Genomic DNA, 25321 nt, shown 5'->3' on the forward strand with positions numbered 1-25321 from the left:
AAATATGTTTGCAAATTAAATAAACATGCAGAAGCTTCCCTTTGACAAATTGTGCCTTTCTCGATCCATTCTGACAACCACAATGTGTCATTGAGGGTCTATTTTAAAGTATCTGAGAGTTTGATTAAGTCACAGAACCACAGCTGCTCAGGCAGCCTTGATGCTCCTCTTCTATAATGTTGGGCTATTAATCAGCCTATTGTGTGTGTGTGTGTGTGTGCGCGCGCGCGCGTGCGTGCGTGTGTGTGTGTGTGTGTGTGTTTGTGTGTGTGTGTGTGTGTGTGTGTGTGTGTGTGTGTGTGTGTGTGTGTGTGTGTGTGTGTGTTAGAGGAATCGACAGCCTTAACTCAACTAATTCAATTTACCATCAAAACCTGTCGTGCTGCTGTTGCTGAAAACGTGATTTGGATGAAGAGATGGGGCGGGGTTTCGGAAGAGATCAGAAGGTGTGTGTGTGTGTGTGTGTGTTGGTTGGGGGTGAAGGTAAGGGGCAAGAGTCAAGGGACGTCTAGCCAATGTTCTAGAAAACACAAAGCTCAAGATCAAGCATCGCTTGTCCTTCAGATGGGCTTGCTGTAATCCCGACGACATCAAAACCTGGTCTTCTGTCCATTTACCCCTCTCTCCCTCCCTCACACACACGGCTCCCTCTTTCATCCACCTCACCCGACCACCTCACCCTTGTTACCCTTAGGCTGCTGCTGCTGCTGCTCAACCCCCCCCCACCCCCCTCGGAGCTCACCTCCAAGTGTGTGAGGGAAGAAGCCCATGAAAGCCGATTGCGTTTTAATAAAGTTTATTATCAGCAGGGAGCTAATCCTCAAGGGTAATCTCTCCCCTCTAGTCCTAAAGGAAAGCTGGATTACTCACTTGCTATAATCCCAATGAAATTGTTAGGATTTAGTTTGCGCTGCACAGCAGATGGCAACAGGCTTTTTCCTTCAACCTTGGCTGCTTTAACCCCCATTTCTACATGGGACACCCCGGTCCTCCTTGTCTTGTGTGCCGGTTGTCTTGGTCAAAACAAAAAACAGACTGAAAGTTGTTTTTGCCAAACCGGCAATGAAAAACATCTGGGAGGTTCTCGAAACATCTTCTGACGTCTGAGTCCATACAGACAGGAACGAGGTTTACCCCTTCTCTGTACATTCATGTTATTTGGTCAAAAGAAAGTGACATAATAAGCCATTACCTGGACCTGCCTTAACAAACGACTGGTTTCAGTTGCAGATCAAAAGCAATGAGTCTTTATCAAAAATAATTTTATTGATTCAGACAGAAGCAAAGAAGCAAAACAGAAAAACAGTGTTTTGGAGATGACCAGCCGAGGCTTTACATCATGGACAAAAGCCAAAAACAAATCCTGCTTATTCTAAAACCTTGTCCAGTGTGAACATATGCGTCGCTCGCTCCACAACACTTCACAAACAACCAGAGTAGCCGTTGTGTGGACTCAGCAGTGTGATGTAATATTCAAAGATGCGGCATAACGCTCAGTGTCATGGACAGTAAACCACCTCAAAGGGGCTGAACAACAAAAGGCTGCTCTGCTCTTCTCTGGTGAAAGTTAGTGTGGACCTGCTGGTCCAGTCACAGTATTCAGCAATGTGATGCAACGGTCAGGCCTTCAACAAACCCACAACACATTTAGGGACTGGGACTGTTTTGTCAAAATATTCAAAGAAATGCAGTATTTCATTTAATGCTTGATTAATTGACTTAAACAGAAATATCTCATGATTTATTTGAGGGAAAACAGTTACTCTGTAGTTGTAGATATAACAGTACTGTTTTAACCTATTTGACTAATTTAAATGATTCAAATATTTTTTTACGTGTACAATTTTTTTTATTGTCACTGAAAAAAATTAAAATATTGGTCATAGTACACAGAAGTAGTTTAAGAGATCTCGGCTCTACTGAGAGATATAAAAATAAAAAAAAATAAAAAAACAAATGACAAATGACCAAAACTTAAGTAAAGCAACACAAATCACTTGGTACAAGAAATGCATTATTTGCATTTACTTCATACAAATAATTAAAAAAAAAATCTCATATTGAGTTTAATTTGATGATCAAACAAAAATCTAAAATGTATTATCCTTAACTCCAAACAGAAACCCACTACCACAAGATTTGGAAGGTAATCTGCTAATTCTCCCTTTCCCCTACACTCCATTTAGACATAACACATCCACGACATTCAGGGTAAAGCACGCTGTTGTCTGCTTGGGCTGCAGGTAACAGTTAAGTGGACCGCCTAAAATCGGCCTAATCTTGACACATCCCCTTATAGTAACCTCAACCTTAGCCTACATGAACCTTACGAACGTTAATCGTTGCTGACTCAGCTCAAATTTGGATACACTTTGGTTCAGGGTAGGGCTACTTTACTCCGCCGTAGCCTGAGGCGGTTTTTGAAGAAAAGATACATGACCAGAAGGCACATGGAGGAAAGGAAATAAAGGATGACACACAGGCTGATGTCCACTTTGGAGAATCCAATGCTCAGGGCAGACATCCAACGTCCCTTGTGGCTCAACTCGGCCTCCTCAACAAAGTGCTGGCCGGTCAGTTCTCGCTTATGCAGCCGCTTCCTCTGCTGCCCCACGTCCAGCTCAAAGTCTGCTTCCACCGGCTGCAGGCCCGCCACCCGGAGCCCGGCGTCCAGCTCAATGCCGAGCCCAAACACAGGCCCTGGTTCCTGCTCCTCTTTCCTCTGCAGGGTGCGCCGTTTGACCCGGCTGGAGGCCGCCAGCTGCAGCGCCTTGGCCTTGTAGTGCTGGTTGACAAAGGAGTCGAGATCCACGATGTCCTCCTGCAGCTCTCGAATCCTCAAACCCACGATGCTCGGCTTCCTGTGGGCCTGCCGCCGGCCTCGACCCACCTCCATTTCAGGTTTGGCCCAGGGGGTTGTCTCTGATGTCTTACCCTCCACCTCATCTACTGCAGCTCCTTCCCCACCTTCCTCGTCTTCATCCTGCGGCCCCTCTTCCTGCCCCTCTTCCTCCTCTTCTTCCTCCTCCTCCTCGTCCTGCACAGTGGATTGCGATGGCAGAGGATGCGCCATGGAGTCCAAGGCCTCCCTGGCTTTCCTCTGTACACGATCCTGAGCTTCTAAGGCTTGCTGCTGACTCGCATGTTTTTCCTTCTGTTTTGCCAGGGTCTGGTTTTCATTTTCGAGGTAGTCTGACAGGACAAGGAAAAGAAAAACACAGGGACATCATTTCTCAAGTCATCACCTGTAATCTGGAATCAGATGCTTTACTTATCATCCTCTATAAATCTGGGTGAAGTTCAACAACTAAAAATTAAACCCACTAAAAATGAGCAAAGGATACTGTACAAGGAATTTGGGTGGGTAAGGGTGACAGTGGGATTATCTTGGCTCTTTCCATGTGTTTCACTTGCTGAGAACGGGAATATTTTACCACACATTCTTTAGCATTACATTAAACAGATATTTTTATTGAGCAGACTATTAGCACAGGCAGGTTCACGAAAGAAATACACTTCTGTAGTTTGGTAAAACACATCAATTCACGAGATACGAGCTCTTCAGAAAATAAAAACTATGTTGTTAAGCTGTACCTGTGAGGATACCGCTGGATGAGAAGTAGGACATGAGGAAGGGAAGAACCTTCTCGTGGCTCCACCTGTGCTCCCCGTTTTCCTTCACCGAATGGCAGGCGGGACACATTTCTGGTGAAGGCCACTGGATCTTTGGGAAGTTGGGGTCTTCACTCAAAGCCCCTGCAGAGATAAACACAGAAGCAAGGTTAATGTTTTCCACCACAGATAATATGACACATTGCTTTCCATGCTTGTGATACTTCAGAAGATTGGCTGCCCATACTCTAAAGTATATTTTTGAATGCAGGAGTTCAACAAAAGAGGCCTATTCTTTCCACTACTACAGCTTTATCACATTAACACACTAATAAGCACCCCCCAATCTTATCGTAGCTTATATACAAAGCCAACATTTTTTCCATGGATCCAGATTCATTGTCACATACAGGAATCAAACAACATAAAGCATCCAGTTAGCTGTCTTCATCCATTGTTGTTTTTTTTATTCTCCTTGTTGGTGCATTGACTTGAGGATGTAAGTGCTTTGAGGACTGGATGCAATCTGTGTTGAACCCATTTGATCTTGTCACAGTGCTCGTAAAAACTAAGTGCCTATATGCATATGTGTATGTATGTGTTTAAGTGTGGATATGTAAATCATCCGTCTGTGTTTTTGTGTGCACGTAATCTAGGGATTGATATTTGTGTGTGTCTGTGTGTGTGTTTGTGAGAGTATATGACAGGGTCTAACAAATGATCAATGGGCTTCTGGGATGTCCCAGTGGGAGGGGTGGTGAGATAATAGATGTGGTCAAAGTGGACAGCCTCCCCACACACACATATACACAAAGACACACACAGAATTTTCAGGCAGCAGACCTCGGTGCTCTGGACCACCTGTCTTGTCCCCTCACACCCCTTTGAAAGGAAACTCCAATCTCCAAATTGAACATGAGAGCAACAAGGACCTCAGAGGGGAGCTGCCCTTTTAATGAATTAGAAACTTTCTCCTTAACATGTTTTCTTTCATGTAGCCGCTGCCCACTCACGCCCCTCGTCACTCACACACACAACATGGCATCCATGCAAACAGACTGGCAGAGGACCAGGTGTACACACACAAAAATACTCATACACAACAAATTCACTCTGCACAAATGCGCACACACACACACACACACACACACACACACACACACACACACACACACACACACACACACACACACACACACACACACACACACACACACACACACAGGCCTGTTGGTGACAACAATCAATTTATTACTAGGTGTGCGTGTGTGTGGGAAGAAGGGAAAAAAGGGGAGCAGTAGCAGGTCTGTCACTTTACAGCACTGTCAATTTACATCCTCCACCACCTCCATCCCTCCTCCCTCCTCCGTCCTCCGTCTCTCTGCCGCTCAAGATTAATCTCAGTCATATGCATGTGTGTACGCACTCTGCATACAGTACTTTACATAAAGGATACATCAATTTTACTGTGTCCTGGATGGGCTGCAGCCTGTGGGTGGGTGTGGGGGCTTTTATACATTTCAGCAGGTGAGAGCAGACGCACGCACTAACACACACACACACACACACACACACACACACACACACCTCTTTCCTTATTCTAATCAGCTTGCCACGCTTGCGGCCAGGGTGACTTTAGCCATACCAGCCATATTGAGATTGCCACAATGGCCTGTCACGGAGATGTCATCACCGGCGCGCATACATATTCATTAGGTATAAATATGTATTGTTCAGCACGTCAAACTAGCTTCCTCAGCACTAATTCTGTAAGTGAGGATCACCTACACCGCACGGCATACTGAGCCATCAAGGCTGCTGGGGAGTGTGCATGATGTCAGGCTTTTTATGCTCATTTAAATAATCGAAACAAAATGTAAACCAGTAAATCTGTTTATTGTATGACAGATCTAACACTTCCACATTTCCATATTATCTAAAACTATAAAATACTGAAAACTGGCATTGAAAGTGTAGTTTAGTTTATTCGACATTATGAGCAAAAGGAGAGTAAATCAGACACGATTACAAAGATTTCAGGGATGACGCAATTAGGTCTAAGACTCATATCTACACACTGAAATTTGCAAACTTAACAGAATAATATACAATGATGCAATATTTCCTCCTAAAAGGTAATTAAAGTCCCAGCACAACAGAACATAAAGCGACAGATTGCCATTTTGGCTTTGAACATGACATTGAGATCATTGAGGCTGTGCCGATATAAATAAATATTATGTACCACACTGAGATGAGGTTGTACAGCTCTATCCTTCAAGGGTAACCTTCTGAGCTGTTTGAATGGCTGTTTCCAACATTGGCTATTGGGATTAACTCAACCCGTACCAACTGTGGTTAGTCACTTTTTAAACAGTTCCTAATTTAAGTAAACATTTTTGGACTATAAGTTCCTTTTTTTAATTATTATTTTTTTTAAAAAGGTGTGCCATATCATAATTAATTAAAGGCAAAAAGGACACGGTAACACCGCAAACCGGTCTAGTATGATGAGTCAGGAATCGCAACAACTGGTGCGAGGCCTTTACAACTAAATAAGACTTTTAGAAATAAAAAAACAATTTATAAAAAGTGAAAAGGATATTTCTTATATCTATTATTGTGTTTTACCCTCAATAATATCATAATCAAATTTTAAGGCCATAAAACAATCTCCTTTACTGTTTTGGCACTGTTTTTGAAACATTTCAAAGGACACCCAGTCTAATAAATATCATTATGGTGTTACTATTTTGCATGAAGACATGCACAAACCCGGCGCTGCGTGTGAACACACAGCCATGAAGGCAGCGAGGCCTGCTGCTGTTTTGTCTGTAGAAATGTGAATCGGTCTCAGCCTGTTGACAAGCAGCAACAGGACTGAGCTGCCACTGGTCTTAATTCTGCTGCTGCGAGGAGACCGAGGGCCCTGGGGCCTCTTTGTTGCCAGCTAAATTAATTGTTCGGACGCTTTACAAATAGCTGCTCTTTCATGCATGGCTGCTCCTGAAAGGAGGGGCGGGGAAGCCTGCTAAAGAGCTCCACTTTAGGCCAAGGGGAGAGGAGGGGTTGAGTGGATGGAGGCTTGGAGTGTGCTCTCCTCAGGGAGACGCCGCCGCTTATTGCTACAAACACAGCCAAACCCCCGTCTCCTCCCTCTCTCTCCTTCCGATTCACCCGACTTATCCCCTGTGGACCCCCGACTCACCCTCCGCCATGACTAACGCCCGCTGCCACACGCCACAACTTGACCCACGCTTGGAAAGGCTGCGTGCGTCTGTGTGTGCGTTTGGGAGGGGGAGGAAAAGAGAGGGGGAGCGTGTGTGGCTTGTGTCATGGTGTTTGCCACCTGCTGTCACACAATACCTTGGGAATTGTATGTGTGCGCGCCTGCGTGTGTGTGTGTGTGTGTGTGTGTGTGTGTGTGTGTGTGTGTGTGTGTGTGTGTGTGTGTATATAAAGGGGGCTGGTTCCTGGGGGACCCATCCTGCGAGGATGCTATGCCATTACTCGTCAAGCGGAGGATATGAGTCCCAGGGGATGGTGAGTGGAAAGAGAGGAAAACTGCAACAGAGATAGAGGAAGCAAGGGAAGACGGATGGGTGAAGGTGGTGGGTTGAGTAGTGTTTAAGTGTCTGGGGAGCAGACACTCGCAGGGACGGGTGTCCTTCTGGCCCCTGCTGTTCAGGACACAAGCTGTGCCTGAGTTAGAAGAGGGGGCAGTCAACACAAACAAAAGATAGTGATTTAACAAAGTGGGCTGTTAATGACAGCCCTGTGCCTAATAAAATCATATGAACACGGAGGGATGCTTAGGAGCTGTTCAATACTCATGAGACTGATGTGCAGAAGTGTAATATGCTGATACAGCACGAGAGAAACAGCAGCATGTGAGAAAACTTTGTGCATTCATATGCAGAGCAAGAAAATATTTTAATGCAAAAAGGAACGATTTCTGTGTAAAGAAAAGTAAAAGTGGGTATTATGCTGCTTTTAAATAGATGACCTGAATGGAAATTCCTACTTGTAGATTCCAGGTGACAGTGTGTTGTGTGGGAGAATCAAAGTAAGGGTGTGAGAAGGATGAAACATGGCAGAGGGGGGTGAGGCAAGAGCAGATGATACTTGGAGGTCTAAGACGGGGAGACAGCTGGTGTCTGATCTGAGGATCCATCCTTCCTCCTCCTCTTACCCCCCTTAGTCGTATTACAAAAGACTGACTGACCATTAGAGGAAACTGGAACTGAAAATCTGCCCCCAAAATTGAGTATGGTAATGCTTAAGATCCCAAAGTGTTAACAGGCACAGAAAAGAGGAGAGTGGAAATTATGTGATGTAAAAAATGTGAGGGACAGAGATGGCTTCGCAAATTAATGCCGCATTCCACTGCATGGTACAGCACGGCTCGACTCGCTTGAAACTGTTGTTTTTGGTTTTCCATTGGCAAATGTTGAGGATATTACCTGGTACTTTTTCTGGCGTCACCCCGGTTCAGGTTAAAGCAAGCAGAGCCGACACAAACAAAAGACACTCTCTTGCTGTGTTGATTGTTTAGTTATCTGTAGGTATGTCCCAAGACCTCTAGTCTGGCCCAAAGTAGCGACAGATGATGGTGCTGATTCCTACCTGCCAGTCTGTTGTTGACCCGATTGTGTCTCGACCAAAGCCACAGCACCGCTGACGACAACGTGTTCACCTCCACCAAACTCTCGCTCGCCATGATCTCAAAGTGCTCGGCACACGGCTTGCAGCCAAAGAAGCTGTGGACATAGTTTCTCATCGCACTCAGCACCTCCAGGGAATCTGGAAGGGAAATGCCATTTTGTGTTGATTATCAGGAATCTGATCAAATTGAGAAATGTAATGTATATGTAACTACAAAAACAATATCACAAACGCCTTCGTAACACCAATAATATTCCATGTCCTGATTAAGTTACTTTATATGTTTTTGTGGCAACATCTTAAGTAATATGCAACTAAAAACTGTGGTTAAAGCTGTAATGAAAAACAGCATGTTTAGAAGTATACGAATAAATGCAAAATGTCATGGATTACAAGCTGGTTACATCTGTACATTAAAATGTACTGTTAACTTGCTAATGGCAGTGTGGGTCCACAGCTTCTTGGATTCCCACGGTTATGTGGGCCAGGAGTCACAGAGAGCTGGGTTAACCCCATATTGAGATGAATTATCTATGCAAATGGGATAACCCAATCTGGAGATTAACTACAGTTAACGCTCTGTGTGAATGGTGGCCATGCTGTTGTCTCAGGACTTCAACAGTCCACAAACATATTTTCCTGGAGCCGTTTGCTTTTGTTCTCAGCTTAGCAGGACCTTCAGATGTACGGTAATGACAGTATGAGTGTGTCTGGGAGTGTGTGTGTGTGTGAGTGTGCGCTTTATGAAAATAAGGATGGGTTTGTGGTCAAACCTTTACCAATGTGTCCACACCTTTAAGTTATGCAGCCTGTGTTTATGAATGAATGGAACTTCATGTTATGAGCAATACTGTACACTGTGTGTGTGTGTGTGTGTCTGTGTGTTCATTAAGCTGGTGGTATGTGGGGGGCCAGATGGACACCCTTTTGGGCCAGTCCATCTGCAGGTCACATGATGGACCGTAAACCTCGGGATTAACCTCTGTGTGTGTGTGTGTGTGTGTGTGTGTGTGTGTGTGTGTGTGTGTGTGTGTGTGTGTGTGTGTGGGAGATTGTTGTTCCTGCCAGGAGTGGAGCCTCCGGTCATCTGCCTGTTTTATAAACCACCCACATTCCACTAATCTAACATAATCCTTTTTCACACAGTCACAATTAGGCTCAATTTTAGCTGTGACAAAATGTCAAAACTTAAGAAAAAACTCAATCAGGATATTTTTGTGTGTGATGTTAGAATTAGGTCAGTGTGAATAAAGGCTTTCCAGTAAACATTCCTGGGCTAATTTGTTTACAATGCCTCACAAAGCGCTCATCCTCAATCCACTCCTGTCTTCGTGAACTTTCAATGGGCCTTTTCATTCATAGGAATACAACCTCAGTGTGTGTGTGTGTGTGTGTGTGTGTGTGTGTGTGTGTGTGTGTGTGTGTGTGTGTGTGTGTGTGTGTGTGTGTGTGTGTGTGTGTGTGTGTGTGTGTGTGTGTGTGTGTGTGTGTGTGTGTGTGTGTGTGTACCTGTGCCTCCTGTGCTCTTGGCCTGGACAGTGAGAACATGGAAGAGAGTCCACATGCCGCAAGGGTAACGTCTAAGGTGTGGTTGTGAACCCTGACAGCTCACCCATCTCACTCCTTCAGGCAAAGCAGTGTCTGGAGACTAAGAGAAAAACACACATCACTGACGATTGGGAAGCAGGAAACAAAGAAAAAAAAAGCTTCAAAAGATCAATCTGGTGACATTCTATATTTTTCTTACTGTCAACAAATTCCACAAAAAGACCAATGAATTGACAAGTATGTCTGTGTTACAAAAGCCTCAGATTACTTACTCATCTGTATTAAATAGACTAATAATAATAATAATAATAATAATTTAATAGTGGACGACTAATAAATTAATCGTTGCGGCTCTAGTGTTCATACGAGTCCACTGCTGAACCCAAAACTATGGACACCACACTGACGAGTTCTTTTACTATGAAAAACATGACTACAAGTACAAGCATCTCTGGCTGGAAATAACTACAATATGATTTAATCCTGCTTGAGTCATATTTTCTGAAAAACTAAGATGCCTAGTCATTTCCGGATATTTTGCCTTAAAAAGAAAAATCTAAAAAATGGAAGTATATGAATATGATCCATTTTTTATAAATTTCTCAGTGTGTAAGATCCATAGACGGTAGGGAAGTTGGAAAGTACTGAGTTGGAAAGTACTGAGAGGAATTCATATTTATTGGCCTTTTCATGTGATTTGTTGACAATAAGAAACATGTAGAATAAATCTCAGCTTCATCCTTTAAATGAGACTCCAAAGATTCTCTAAAAAGTAAAGCCTCTCCAGCGTCTCCCCTCAACTTAATGAAAGCTCTTCCACGTAGTTTTCTTGATCAATAAGAAGTCAATCTCAGGTTAATGGCTCAGCCCTCCACTAATGAACCGGAGCTATCCAGATCTCTAACTACGAGCCACAGTTGAATCCAATAACATATTTTCTCTGACATAAAGTCGTTTCTCTCAATGCAATGCATTGCCGTCGCCGGTGTGATTGACAGGGGTACTCACATGTCAATAGTAAAGATTTGGTACAGAGTCCATTTCCTCTGAGTCTATTCATACCTATCCATTGATTTATTGATTAATTGATTTGCCTGCTAAAAGCTAATGATGTAAGTAAGTGACTCTTTCAATTTGCGAGGGGCGGTACTGGAGGCATGCAGGCTTCATTCCAAAGACAACAGCACATAGATCCTCAGCTGTATGTGCTGGCACAGATACAAGGACAAAGTATATATTGAGAAATCTGGATATTTGTAAAATACATTTTGATCTACTCATACAAGATCACATTTTAACATGTTTTGGCTGGATAGGCATCAGTTTTGGTGCCTCTGAGGTGAGTTTGAACTGATTATGTGCCCAGATTGACAGGTGACCTTGATATCTTGGTGGACATAGGAGACTCCTCTGAGAGAGACGCCTTCAAATCAGTCTTGGTGCATTATGGGATTTCCTGCCCTCGGTTCTTCCTGAAGCTGCTCACCTGTCTGGTCCTTTCTTGTCTCCATCCCTCTCCCTTTAAGATGCCTATTCAGGCTCAAAAAAGTATGCACTTTTCCTCAATTTGCATTAATGTTCTTCCTCAATGGAGCATGTAATGGACAGATCTCTGAATCCAATGAATACCAAAGATGGAAGACGGACAAAAAAAGTTAGCTAAGACCAATTTGGATGTTGGCTTGACTGATAATAAAAGAGGCCCAAGTTCATCGCATTATGGATGCATATGGTGAAAACGTATTGGATATGTATCTATACAGCTGAGCTTGACTCACCTGAGCTGTGTTATCCAGTATCTCTCTGATTGCCTCATAGGAAATCTCATCGCCAGTCTGGTTCTGTAGCCGAGAGTTTAAGGACTTCAAAAGGTTCATCACCACTGGACGGCCTGGAAAGTACTGCAGATATAAAACAACAGAGCACAATGGTGTTACGGGTGTTAACTTTATGAGAAGACAGAGACAAAGCTGTTGATTTTGGAGCAAATGGGAGACAAGAAGGAATGCAATTAACCATTATATTCTTTATTGATTATTGGTTTTGATTATCCATTCGATATTAAGTCTATAAAATGTCTGAAAAAAAAGAGAAATGCCCATTGCATTTATAAAAAATAAAAAAAAGTATTCAGTTTACTATCATAGAAGACCCAGCATACCAAATCCAATTAAAGAAGAGTTCTGCTAAATGCTAAAAAAGTTTCCAGCACATGAAATGTAGACTGTGCTAATGTTTATATCTTCTAATTATAAAAGTGTTGTTTCTCATGTTCTAATATTGATGCTCATACTTCTTAACATGCAGATTCCTTTTACTAAAATGAGTCGTTCAAATCAACATCTTCACCTTAAATATCATTTGTCCTTCCAATAGAAATGTAATGCCTAGATTATCAGTAGCCAACTCACCCTCAACTATGTTGTTCACAAGGTTTATGAGCTGCACAGAAGTTGTGGTTGCGTGTTTTCCCTGAAAAAGAAACTCACTAAATGTGACAGCAGCCAAACTTAAGCCTCTTCCTTCTTTAAGATCCATTTCCTAAGCCACTAACAACCACTTAACCACTGTCTACTCAGCGCTTCCTCCTGATGTGTATTTACATCCTTTCAAACTAGCACTACCATGGTAACAACCAAAACTGGAAGGAAACATGACACTGTAACTAGCAGAGGGAGGCACACGAAGAGAAAGAGGAAATCCAGCTGATGGGTGTCTGATACCAGTGATGACAGAGTGAAGACAGACACAGACCAACGTGTCTTCACACATGCGGTACTGACAATAGAAACAGCTGATGTCTTCAGGGAAGAGCGCTTCAATACATTTCAGCTAAATGTTCTTCCTTTTCTTGCTGTAAGCCTCTCTTTGGAAAAGTTTATGATAATGGTCCTGTTTCTCAGAAATAGACGCAGTAAAGGGATCAAGCTCTTTTTCCAAGACTCAAACAACAAGCAAATAGACGACTTCCATGGGAACTTTCATTTAGCTCTGCAACTAGGGAACATTCCCATTATAATATCCCATAGCTTAAGGTGATGTCTTTCTCTGCCAGACAAAGCAAAGATTTTCAGTTTACCGTCACATATGACAAAGAATAGCAAAGATTTGTTAAAAAAAAAAAAAAAAACAAAAGAGTTTGATTAGATTATCAAATAAGTGTCATTTTCTGTCAATCGATTAATTTACTTTGTTTTTAAAGACAGAACCATCTCTCAACAAAGTTTGTCTTCATAGTTCTTGTCAAAGTCCACGGGGACGATAGATGTCTACGAAGTTGTGGTGAATCTGAGGGAGAATAAATACAGAGCCAGCTTGTGTCAACCAACATGTGGACCTTTTTTTTTTCTTTTTTATAAAATTGGCCTTCACCATTTGTTCAACTAAATATGCTTACATACGCATGCCTTTCAGTCAATGGCTCAGCCGTCTGTTCCTCACCCTCTAACAGGATCTTTGCGTTACACCCCGACCACTTAACCAGACCCCCAGTGATCTGCTTAAACCTTTTTGTCCAAAGCTACCAGAGTCCTGCGTCCTTTTCCTCTGCACCAGAGCACTCTTGACTCCATGCAGCGTCCTTCACCATTCATCAACTTGGCCTACAGAAAACTGTGTTGCAGTTCATAAACAGCTGACATTTAACATATTGGTTCGTACTGGGCCAATATATTCATGAAATACCTACTGAACATTCATCATCTCCTATAATTGCTTTCAATATAGTTTCAACAGCAAACATTTTCTATTTTAGCAGCAGACAGACACAGATAGACACAGACACACACTCTCTTTGCCTCTCTCTTTCTTTCTCTCTCTCTCTCTCTCTCTCTCTCTCAAGGTGGGATGTAAAGGACAGACAAAGGCCTCCGATGTGTGCTCGCTGCTGGGAGAGTGATATAACAGGTTTAGGTTTGGATCTGGGGTCTGGATGCCACCCGGTCAGAAAAGCTCATTAAACAGCCATATGAATTTAACCAGAAGAGAAAACGCAGGTGTTTCCCACTAATGGGTTTAAGTTAGCATCACCAAAGCAACACTATTCATGAGCTATCTAGGTCTGCTGATGGCCTAAAAGCTCAAATGTTCACCATGTTCAACCTTTTAGTTGAATTATGTGCCAAAAACAATGAGAGGCATTGAAAGACTGGGAAAGTTCAAATTGAATTTAACAGACGTGCACAAAAAAATGAAATGATTAAATACGTTATACCAGAAATAACGACATCCGTTTTCCACATATAAGATGTAGTTACAGAACACTTTTCTCCTTCATGAATACTCACTCTTGGAAACAGTGCAAGTATTTAGTAACTAATTATGAGAGGCAATATGCTCTTTTTAGATGATGCATCAACAACAAGCATCACAGATACACAACAAATTAAACCCTACTGGAAACTAGACACTTATCCAATAACATTTGTAAGCCGACAGCCATTTAATCGCTTAAAAGATCAAATTAATTAATAGGAATGCCAAGTGATCAAAACTGTAAACACGCTACATTTGATCATCTCTACTAGATATCTCCTTCTACATTTGTTCTCCTTATCTGGAAGAAGAAGAACACACACACACACACACACACACACACACACACACACACACACACACACACACACACACACACACACACACACCCACACCCTCCTCTAACCCTGTATCCCTCCTGACCCCATACCAGTTGGACCATGACAATCCCCTTCACCCCGGCAATATGTCATCCTGATCCGATTAGTATCAGCAGCACTTGAGAAACCGCAAGCTCCTTGTGGTGAGGGTCCCAAGAGGGAGGCATCTGTTGGCTGCAGCAGGGCAGACCAAGCCAGGCGCGGGGCAAAAGACAGGGGTGAAGCGCCTTGATAATAATCTAACTTCAATTCCCCATGGGGAGCCTGAGAGGGAGCTGCAGACGCGTGCCACAGCCATGCAAACAGCAGTCTCATCTTTAGATACATATACTTATTATGCACTGTCGCTATGGGGAAACTATGAAAGAAAAGCAGTTCAATGAATCAACTTATTTGCAAATTGCTTATTAAAACAGTAAGAGGATCCATAATTACACAGACAGCTGATTTAAGAAAAGCACAGAGCATCTTTAGTAATATAGGTATATTTGAACATTACGTCCTGAGCCCTGACAAGGCCTGTGTCCCTTCAGTCCAAAGCCCCCCTCTTAATGCTTTGTGTTATTCCCCTGCCCCTCTGTCCCCTCTGGGCTGAAGGGCTTCTTTCAAGAAAAGCAGGATAGAGGTGTAATCCTTAAAAACCTCGCTGTAATGCGCCCATGCTTCCCAAGATCCACTTTTTTTAATCCTAATATACATGTAGAGGCTCCATAAATCCGGCTTCAGCCTGACAAGACAGTACATCTAGTAATATTATGACTGGGTTTATAAATAAATAAAAAATAAATAAAAATAAACAACCCCCATGTTTTCATGTTTGGGTGGAGACGCAATGATGGGATTATTGTGGATTGAAAAGAAACAAACAATTTGTGGGGAATTACAATTCTTGGACAGAACAGAGTAATATTTTTTTAGGTCAAGTAAAACCAATGAAAACATGAAGGCGATTAATACATGTATATTTACACACAGACTTTGCGTGTCCTAACGATGTACATAACAATGATTATATATTATATTATCATATGATTTATATAAATATATAAAGAGGATTGTTGATCAATTAATAAAGAAAACAACTAGCTGCTGAGCAATGGAAATATGAATTAGTTGTGACCCCTACACCTTCATATCACCCATAATGTATGCAAAAACACTCCAGTAATTATTCAGTTTGGTAAAAATAGTGCTTCATGATTGAGGAAATGTGTCACCAGCATGAAGTGATGACACTCACTGGATATTGTGAGTCACTTTCACTCTCATCTAATCACATGACTCAGAGTTCAGGTGGCAGATTTTTACATATATTGCATCAGTAATCTAGAAGAGAGATAATTTCTCCATGAATCATCACTCATTTGAATATAGACGAAAAACAACAAGAGAGAAAAGAAGTTTAGGATTCTTCTAAGCATAAAATACTTTTATCATATTCTGCATACAAATGGCATCATATGAAACAGAATATAGAAATGAACTAATTAAATATGCGTTTGCTTTTCAAAATAAACCAAATCTCCTTCAATTCTGGTTTCACATCCACAGTACTTGCTTGTCTTACATGACCTGTTCCTAACAAGCTGACTGACTGAAAGGATTCGGTCTCTTTGAAGCAAGATCACTCAGTCAAACGACAATACGGACTGTCACAAGTCGCGGTCAGCAATGACGGCCTCCTCAGCAACACAAAGCCCTGCTGAGCGGCTGGTCCATCATGGTAGGGGGACAGGGTAAAAAATACCACTGGGACCTGGCGCTATTGACGAAACAAACTGGAGCTAATGGGAGTCCTCAGTGCTCTGCCCCCCCCCCCCCTCCCACACACACACACACACACACACACACACACACACACAGCTACAACTCCTCCCTAGAGAGGGAGATATAATCACAGAGATTGGTGGCAGACTCGGCCAGTGAGACAGCCTGGTGCGTAGCCAAAAGGGACAGGGCTCGCAGGTCAGGCCTCATCATCACAACATGCAACATGTTTTCCTAGCTGGCACACTTCATCGAGGAAGAGAGGGAACGAGGGAAAAGGTGATCGCTAACGCAAAAAGATAGATTGAAGATGGTTGTTTTGGTGAACCACAGACGACTCGCACGTTCACAATTATCTAAAGAGATGCCTGTGGGAAACCACACGTAGGAAAACTGCATGAGGAGGAAGAAGAGGAGGAGGAGGAAGAGGGGTGGCTGTGTCTGTGTAAAGCCTCTGGGCAGCGAGTGGGTGGCAGCCACGCTTCAATCCCCCTGGGAGCCAACATGAAGAGGGTCAACAATACCCAAGAGAGTGTTTGTGCTCCTGCTTGAGTCAATGGCATCCACTTCTGCTGCCAATTATGTATGTATGTATGTATGTATGTATGTATGTGAAAAAGCAAAAGTACATCAAACAAAACAATGAATTGGGTAAATTTACTAAATACAAATAGATTCTAAAAAGGAAAAATAAAAAAAACAAGCCTGCTTTTAAAAGAGGGCCATGAGCTAAATGCTGCAAAACAACAGCTCAAATCTACAGTGATCAAACATTCTGCTGTCTCACTCTCCATCTGGTGGGGATCTGCTGTAACTACACATTTGTAAAACAGGCTCTCTTTTTAGTTTTCTGACTAATTTACAGACAATTTCCTGATCAGTTTCAATCATATGTTATGTCCCTTTGAATACAAAGGGTGTCGTCATAGTTTACAGTAAACAATCCTCTGTCCCCTGGTGACAAGGACTGCTAAGAAAAAGTGGGGGAAAAAAAGAAGTAAAAAAGCTGCTTATTATGCAAAAGAGTGCTTCTAAATTAGAAAACAATGAAATAATCGAAAATTAGCATGTTTGCAATTGTTATTTTTTTAAATCAGATATTTTATGTGGATTTTGTGTTGACATGGTTAACCAATCTATCTAATATTTAAAACAAACATCGAAAATCTAAATATTATAAAAAATGAGCTGTATATCGTTTGGTTTACACATTTTGTCTATCTTGTGTGTGTGTGTGTGTGTGTGTGTGTGTGTGTGTATGTGTGTGTGTGGCACTCCCTATTAACTCTACCTTCGCCAGGACAGAGATGTACTTCTTGAGGGAAGTCAGGGCCTCTCCTTTGATGACGGTATGAGCAGCCAGCTCCACACGCAAAGAGAAGTGCAGCGTCGACTCCAGGTCGGCCATGTACACCTTGTACCTGGAGACACACCCCGTGTCAACAAATGATACGTTTGAGCAGACAGAAAGAGAGAGCAGCATGCATTGTTCATACCTGTTGAAGGGTTTCCAGGGCTCTTGTGTGTTGTTGGCGAGGACTTCTGCGGTGACCGGTGGAGGCTTCCCCGACCGCCTCACTCCCGGCAGCCTCTTGAGGGCGAAAGAGTAGAAAGTACGAGCCTCAATGTTGCTGAGGGAGAGAAGGACAGGTGAGACTGACCCTTAGGTCACTCCACATAAACTTTATGCACAAACGTATGCGGACAACCCTCTCTTGCTTTCGACATGATAATCATCCCATGTACAAAGAGAGCTCCATAAAGAAATTTTTCTCCAGTTTTCTGTGAAAGAATGTGACCCGTTCAACGCCTTCAAAGCAGGAACTAAAACGCAGCCTGAAAGCCAGACCGTATCACCCAACATCAGTGGTCGATCACACTAATGCTCTTATGGCAGAAAGGGAGCAAAGCTATGCAGCCGGGTTACAAAATCTTGTATGAAGCCTACATGAAAGAGTGGAATCTGTTATATATGCACATCATTTTGGAATAAAATGTCAGACAATCACATATGAGTTTAATTTTGGCCATGAACCCCAGTTTGCACAGCCATGTCAAAATGCACAGGTTTTTTTATTTTTTCATTTCAACCTTTTGTTTCAGCAGTCCACTGCTATATAAAAAAAAAGGTTTATGACCTGTATTTTTTTTGTGGCCATATATTTCACACACTTACGGGAACGCATTTTAACAGATGGTGCCAGAGTAGTGTGGAACTGAGAGAGAGAGAGAGAGAGAGAGAGAGCGAGAGAGTGAGAGAGCGCTGATAATTTAGCCTTGTGATAACCCTGCAACGGGAACCGCAGCCATTAATGTGCTCTCTCTCCCTCTCTCTCATTTGCTTTCTCCCCTTGTCAGGGTCAGAGAGCGAGAGAGCGTGAGAGGGAGAGAGAGCATCGTAAAACTGGAACAGGATGGTAATAAGGAGGATGGATACTCTGTGCCCACGCTCACTCACACCAGCCCAGGACTCAATTACACCTGCGTGTCTGGTGGGAGTGTACAGATGTGGAGGGAGAGCCATTCATCCAGCGATCCCCAGGGCCGACGGGCAGGAAGGCATCAGGGTGGGCTGGGAGGGAATGCATTCACCTGGGACCAGCACACAATACATGCATGACGGATGTGAGACGCCCTCTGCACACACAAGACACACACACACACACACACGCAGGCACAGTCCGCTCTCCCAGGATCAATCAGACATTCAGTGATGATGGGAGGCCATCTGTCGCTGTGTGCGGCTGGGGCTTGTTTGGCAGGTGAAGCCAGAAAAGCAATGGCATTGTTTTCATGCAAGAAATTAAAAAACCTCCCCTCTGTACAGTGATGGAAATGAGCAGGGTTGGAAGGAGAGAGATGGGGGGTGAATAAATAAATCAGCTATAAATCATTTCCTTTTTGCATTTGTCAACTAAAAAGAGTCCTCTTTGCATGCCAAGTTATTGAAACAGCCAAACAAAGAGGCAGAAACAGCAGATGAATTTGCAGGGTGAGGAATGATCAGCGCCGCTTTATGATGGTGAATAATGGGAGCGGTTTTGATGCTCTGATCCCATTAAGAGGCCAGATGTTTAAAAGTATTCTCATGAATAGGGTTCAGATAATGAGCACACGATGAAGCTTTGCGGCAGAAAGCAAAGTCGTGACGCTAGGAACAATAGGAACCAAAGAAAAATAAACATGGTGTTGGTGTATTTCAGATCAAGCAAATGGAAATTAGAGATATATATACACATTTATACAAAATTAGCAACATGTACCAGGTACAGAACATACAAGATATCTACAAAAACAGTTAAAACAGTTCATGTTCACTTGCTTTTAAAAGTTAGCTCCTCAATTAAAACTGTTCAACATCTCTTTGACTCACTGGTCTGTATCTATTTGGAATTCTCCTAATAAGGATGGGGAATATTATTTATTGAACCTGCATCAAGTGTTGACCTTTCTTTAGATCAGAGTTACTGTTGAAAAACTAGCCGTTAAAGCTTTGGCCATAATTTGCAAATGCAGCTTATTGCACTGACACATTGTAGTGGATAGAAAAAACACATTCAGAATGGTAACAACATTGTTCTTCCAGTGAACTGTCTTGTACTTTACAGATACCAATAGACAATTCTGGATGTCGGAGGGCATTGTTAGATCTTGCAGGCGGGTGCACATGTTATTGGTAAGCCATGGTAAATATTACAGTTTGGCACAACCACAATCTGGCCTCTTCTATTTGCATGATTACAAAGCGGGTTTGTCAGCTTTAGGGCTGACCCGAGCCAGCTATTGTGGAAAGGAACAATTGAAACTTCAGACCGCGAGTCTGCACCGAGACCAACCTCTCCTGTAACCCTCATTGGGAAACACTGTTTCTGTCCTGCACACGCACACAGGGGTTTTCACTTACTCTGACTAATTATACATTTGGCTCAGGTGGAAGTTTGACAGGAACTCCAAATCTCATGAACCAAAGATACTGATGAGTGTGTCACCTCTCCCACCCTCATGGCGCACTCCTGCTGGCAAAATGTACATGTGTACAAAAGTAGGAAATAGGTTTTTAAAATGAAAACCTACCCTAAAAAAAGAAGAATACACCATCTGTTTTAAAGTATGCAACATAAATAAAAAGTCGAACAAGTAATGTATGTTTAGGTTATGGTGGAGAGAGGCGGACGTGTCCCAAAGGGGTTTCATATAATATGCCGGTCAGACTTCACACTGAAGGGCTGGTGAGAAACAATCTTAACTATCCCGTCTTTGTAATTTGTCTAAGAAAACAACTGTTACTTGTATCTGCTGACGCTTGAAATGTAAACACAGCACACCCTTTAGCAGGGAGAGGCTTACCGGACACTGGGTGTGTTTGTAAAAGACTTCATGAACTGGTGTAAATAAAATCCCCATTATAACCATTAGGGATACATTATACATGTATAATAAAATTCAGAAAACAATATTTTATTATTGATGGAATTTAAAGACCGCACAGACACTCACACTTCAAGTCTGGTGAAGTTGCCTTGAGGAGAGTAAAGGTAGCAGGATGGAAACTCAGTCACTCCCAGTTTGGTGACCAGACCTCTCTCAGTACTCAGGACTCTCCGCACTGTGACATTCTCAAACTGTAACAGGTCTAGTGTTACCTGAAGAACAGAGAACACACAGAGTTAAAGTCAACATATTCATTTGGTCTAATCATTCCCAATCAAATATTAAACCAGCTTATTTGGACCACAAATGTTCTCTTATTGGCTGAAGTTGGAGAGAAACTGTATGCATGTCTCTTCTGCTACGGTAAGAAATTATATTCGAGAGGAGAAAGTAATGCACAGCTCAGGTTGATGGAAACGTGAGCCGTTACCTCTCGGCCGATGTAGGATTTAGTGTCCTCAAAGATCAGAGCCAGGTGTTGAACGTTGTTGGTCTCAAAGAAGCTGTCGATCTCTGCTTGGCTGGTGAGAGAGAGATGAGCAGACGAAACATAAGACAGGAATCCCAGGTAGGAGTTATGCTTCGCCGGGAAGAAACGCAGAACATTACCGATAAATCTGAGGGATCAACTACTGATCCAGCAGAGATCAAAAAGTAAGTAAGTCAGTCCAGGATTTTATGGACATATTTCATCTTAAAAGAAAAAAAGGGAACATTCTGACATTAAATTGAGATGACTTTAATTAATTTGGGTAGGAGTTTTACACATTTTTGAGTAGCCTTCGATGTCCTTTATCCCCACACAAGACTATTTTTTATCTGAACAGTATCCACACCCACAATCATAAACATTAAAACTACATTCGTATCTGGTTTCAAGTATGTTATTACCACACAACAATTACATACTTCATCCCTCCACACTTATGGTTGAGAAAAGCTGTGAAGCAAGAAAGCACAAGGCCTCAAATCCACTAATTTTCTTTGTAAAAGAAGAAAAAGAAAACCTCATGATTCTGTGACGAACAACGCTACTTTCCCTTTAAACCTAAAAAGAGAAATAAACTTGACTTCCTGCTTCCTTTTCCTGCACTGCCATGGTAATAAACGGAGTGCAAAGCTCGTGTCTGAATACATGCAAAGCCGTATGTGGGCAGAGCAGGGAGGCCTCGTACAGAAGAGCTAAAGAGGACTTTTCTTCTTCGTGGAAACATTTGAGCCCTCATTCTGTCACTACTAAAAAACAGGGCAGCAGCTCATGATGCCATAAGTTAAATTATGCAACATGATGGAAATATGATTCTACAGCAACACAGTGATCACAACAAACAACAAAGGATACTTAAACTATAATTCAAAACTATGTTCCATAGAAGTATGACATAGAATATGGACTTGTTTACATTTACTCCTTCCTTACAGTGCATGTAACTCGATTTAAAACATATATAATTATTATTCGCACAGCTACTCTAATAGACTACACATTTGCAAAAACATGACTTGCATATTGTAAAATATAGTTACATAGATATTTTCTTAATAAGTGCATAAGTGCATGTCATCACCAGGGCAGATAAGTCAGTGAGTGATTGACAGATAGATTAACGTTTGTAAATTGGATATGTGAGTGTTTACCTGGTGGGCTCCAGTGGGGGACAGGCGGGGGGCCACGGCTCCTCATGGTTTTCCAGTTTGTCTATGATCCTATGACGGAGGCCCCGAACCTCATGAGTAGAAACTGGAGGTCAAAGGGCATCAAGAGAATATTATACTCCGTTGCTGATTATCCTTCACTAATGACTACCTGAGCATGTATACAAACGACTACAAACGGCAGCTTCTCTATGAAAGACATTTTTATTTTTCACTGGCCTGAGTTGCTAGTGTGTGTGTGTGTGTGTGTGTGTGTGTGTGTGTGTGTGTGTGTGTGTGTGTGTGTGTGTGTGTGGTAGTACCTTTAAAAGACTGTCCTTTAGACTCAGCCTTGGAATAAGCATGGAAGAACTGCAAAGGGGAAGAGACATAATGTTTAAGTTATGTAGGAAGTCAGAGAAGAGAAAGAGAGAAGTGAGATCAGACGGCCCTCACACAGCCATGAGAGAAGCAAAGAGATGTTGTGTAATGTTCGGTGGGGGCAGCTTTCCCCTCTGCCCGCCTTGACCCCCAAATCCTTCCTGGTTAAAATGAGTCGCAGATGTTTAAGCTCATTGTGTGTTCAAACAGAGGGAGCTCTTTGTTTCATTGGCTCTTGCTGGATGACAGCGAGAAGAGATTCTGAAACGCACACTACTGCTGACTAATCAGATATGCTACAAATACAAATGCAGATGTGTGAAGCTGCAGTGTTTCTGCAGTGTTCATGCAGAAGTTAACTCTTCTGGGAAACATATAGACCCTTTTAAAATAAGCTATTCTACACATTGATAAAACATCATTACAATTAATTCTGACAATGTTACTTTTACAAGGAGAAAGGTCCTCTGTAGGCTTTTTTTTAAGTCAATGCCGAATGCCCCAAAAAGATTATTTCTATTTAAGCAAATCAACAACAAAATGCAGATAACTATTCAACTGCTGAATACATTTCAGTGTTTACTTATAATGGCTTCATTAAAATCTGTTTAAGAAGTAATCACTAGTTAATAACTAAAACACACTAATGCATGAGTATGGTCACTTAAAAATGAAAAGTAAAACTCTTGAATTGACTCTGGTTTATCAAATACCTTTGTAAAGTTCCTGCAAATACATCTTTTGTTTCCACACATGCGTGTGCACATTATGCTCTACACCCTAATCAAAAATCAAACATAGCATATTAGTGTTCAATAAGGGCCGCTCTCAGGCATGTTCGAGGAAAACTGTGAACATTCCTGATTTTATGGCCACTTCAGAACATGTGCTGGAGTTGAATGAAAGTGGAGGGACTAGAAATAGTATGTTTCTGAATGAAGTCTGGTGTGCTACTGCAAAATAGAGACTAGCCGACCGGCTTAAGTAAGGTGCAATTGTTTCTGATGTATTCTTTCATTCAAGTCATGCAGTAAAGGAAACAAATTACATATATAATAAGGTATTTTCAAAGTTTTGCTTTAACTGCAGCTGCTCCTCTCTCTTTTTTCATTAAGAAAAAACAACACTAAAAACATTTTTTTAAACAATTAATTGATTATTCAATTTGTTGCCGATTGATTTAATTAATATGAAGAAGAAGAAAAAACTAAACAAAGGTGCTGTCTGTTCTTAGTTTTTTTCCTTACACACTTAATTCAGCTGTGTCTTTCCCAGAGCAACATATTTTAGACTACATGGACTATAATTGTTAAATAGGTGGCTTCTCTTGCAGTAGTCATCATGAACAGAATGTGGGCCAGTGTAACCAGTTTATATTCTGAATAATACCTTGATAGTGGGATACGCCCTGATGCCAAAGGCCGAGCAGACCTTCCTGTTCTCTTCTGTAGCACAGTCGATAGCCGCCAGGTCCACAGCTGGCTTCCACTCTGGAGAACAGGCATGAAATAAAGCCAATGTAAATATTTATAATCATTGATTCTACCCTGAGTCTGCTGACACTGGATGGGGTCCTGTGTCGTGCGTGCCAATACATATTTCAGTATATCAATACCTAAAATGTCCATACTGTCAAGAACAAAACTAAAGATGAAATGGACTATTCACATTACTATGTATTTGTTAAAAAGAGAAGAGGGCAACACAAACTTATTACACAAAGTGACACTGGTGGGCCCACGCAGACGGTCTATATCTATTAAATGTACCGTATATGTGACATCACCTGCATATAATCCTAATTTCTCTTGTATTTCCCTCAAATATCAGATGGATGACCCCCCTAATTCCAAAGCAAAGCATTGGATAGCTTGCCAAGACACCAGTTGCCATTGTTGACAGTGTGTGTTTGTGTGAACCCAGGACTGAAATACAGCATGACTGTGTCAGGCCTCCTGCCATCATTAAAACACTTTCCCCTCAACTATCATCCTAATTATATTTCCTCTCATAGCTCTGTGATATTTATTATTTACAGAGACAAACTCAGCCGGAGGAAGTGATGGACAGCCAGAATAAAAAGACATTCATTAGATCACATGCTCTAATTAACAGATATAAACAACAGCTTGGTGCTCTCACGGTTTCCTACACATGATAAAACATACAGGGAGATGTAACCAAGGCGGTTTTAAAACTAATGAATTATGAACTATTACTCATAAAATGTTAAACTGTGAGACGTGTTGCTTGTGAATAAATACAATGCAGAGTGAAGTAGGAGAAGAATGGTTATACTAGACTAATACTTTTATTAAATGTCATTGTAAACAGTTGCAGCAGAAGCGGGACCAACCTTTAATGTCTCTCGCCAGACTTTTGTACACCGGGGAAAAGGCGATACAGTGTCCGCACCACGAAGCATAAAATTCCACAAATACCGCCGCCGTGGAGTTGAGCAAAACCGACTCCGCGTTTTCCGGACCCAACAGGACGACCTGGTCCGAGGCGCTGTACAGTCCAGCCTCCGCCGCGGACGGGAAGAGGAGACACAAACATAACCAAACTGCCGACGTCGCTAGCTTTCTGCCATATTTCTGTATTTCTCCGGTAAACCGAGACGTGGCACCGCCGCAGCGCCGCGCCAT

The 25321-nt window shown here is 42.1% G+C and overlaps 1 protein-coding gene across 1 annotated transcript; it reads right to left on the reverse strand.

Moving 5' to 3' along the window:
• Positions 1-1282: 1282 nt before the first annotated feature.
• On the reverse strand, positions 1283-25321 carry qsox1 (quiescin Q6 sulfhydryl oxidase 1; the record flags this gene model as incomplete). The annotated part of the gene is made up of 13 exons (XM_079221203.1): positions 1283-3192; positions 3595-3756; positions 8239-8415; positions 9787-9925; positions 11604-11726; positions 17518-17647; positions 17723-17857; positions 20724-20869; positions 21088-21178; positions 22296-22398; positions 22616-22664; positions 24063-24163; positions 25030-25321. The coding sequence occupies 13 exons, from the start codon at positions 25319-25321 to the stop codon at positions 2378-2380; spliced, it is 2463 nt and encodes an 820-aa protein (XP_079077329.1). The 3' UTR covers positions 1283-2377.

The sequence above is a fragment of the Taurulus bubalis genome, assembly GCF_910589615.1.
Source record: "Taurulus bubalis genome assembly, chromosome: 7".
NCBI lineage: Eukaryota > Metazoa > Chordata > Actinopteri > Perciformes > Cottidae > Taurulus > Taurulus bubalis.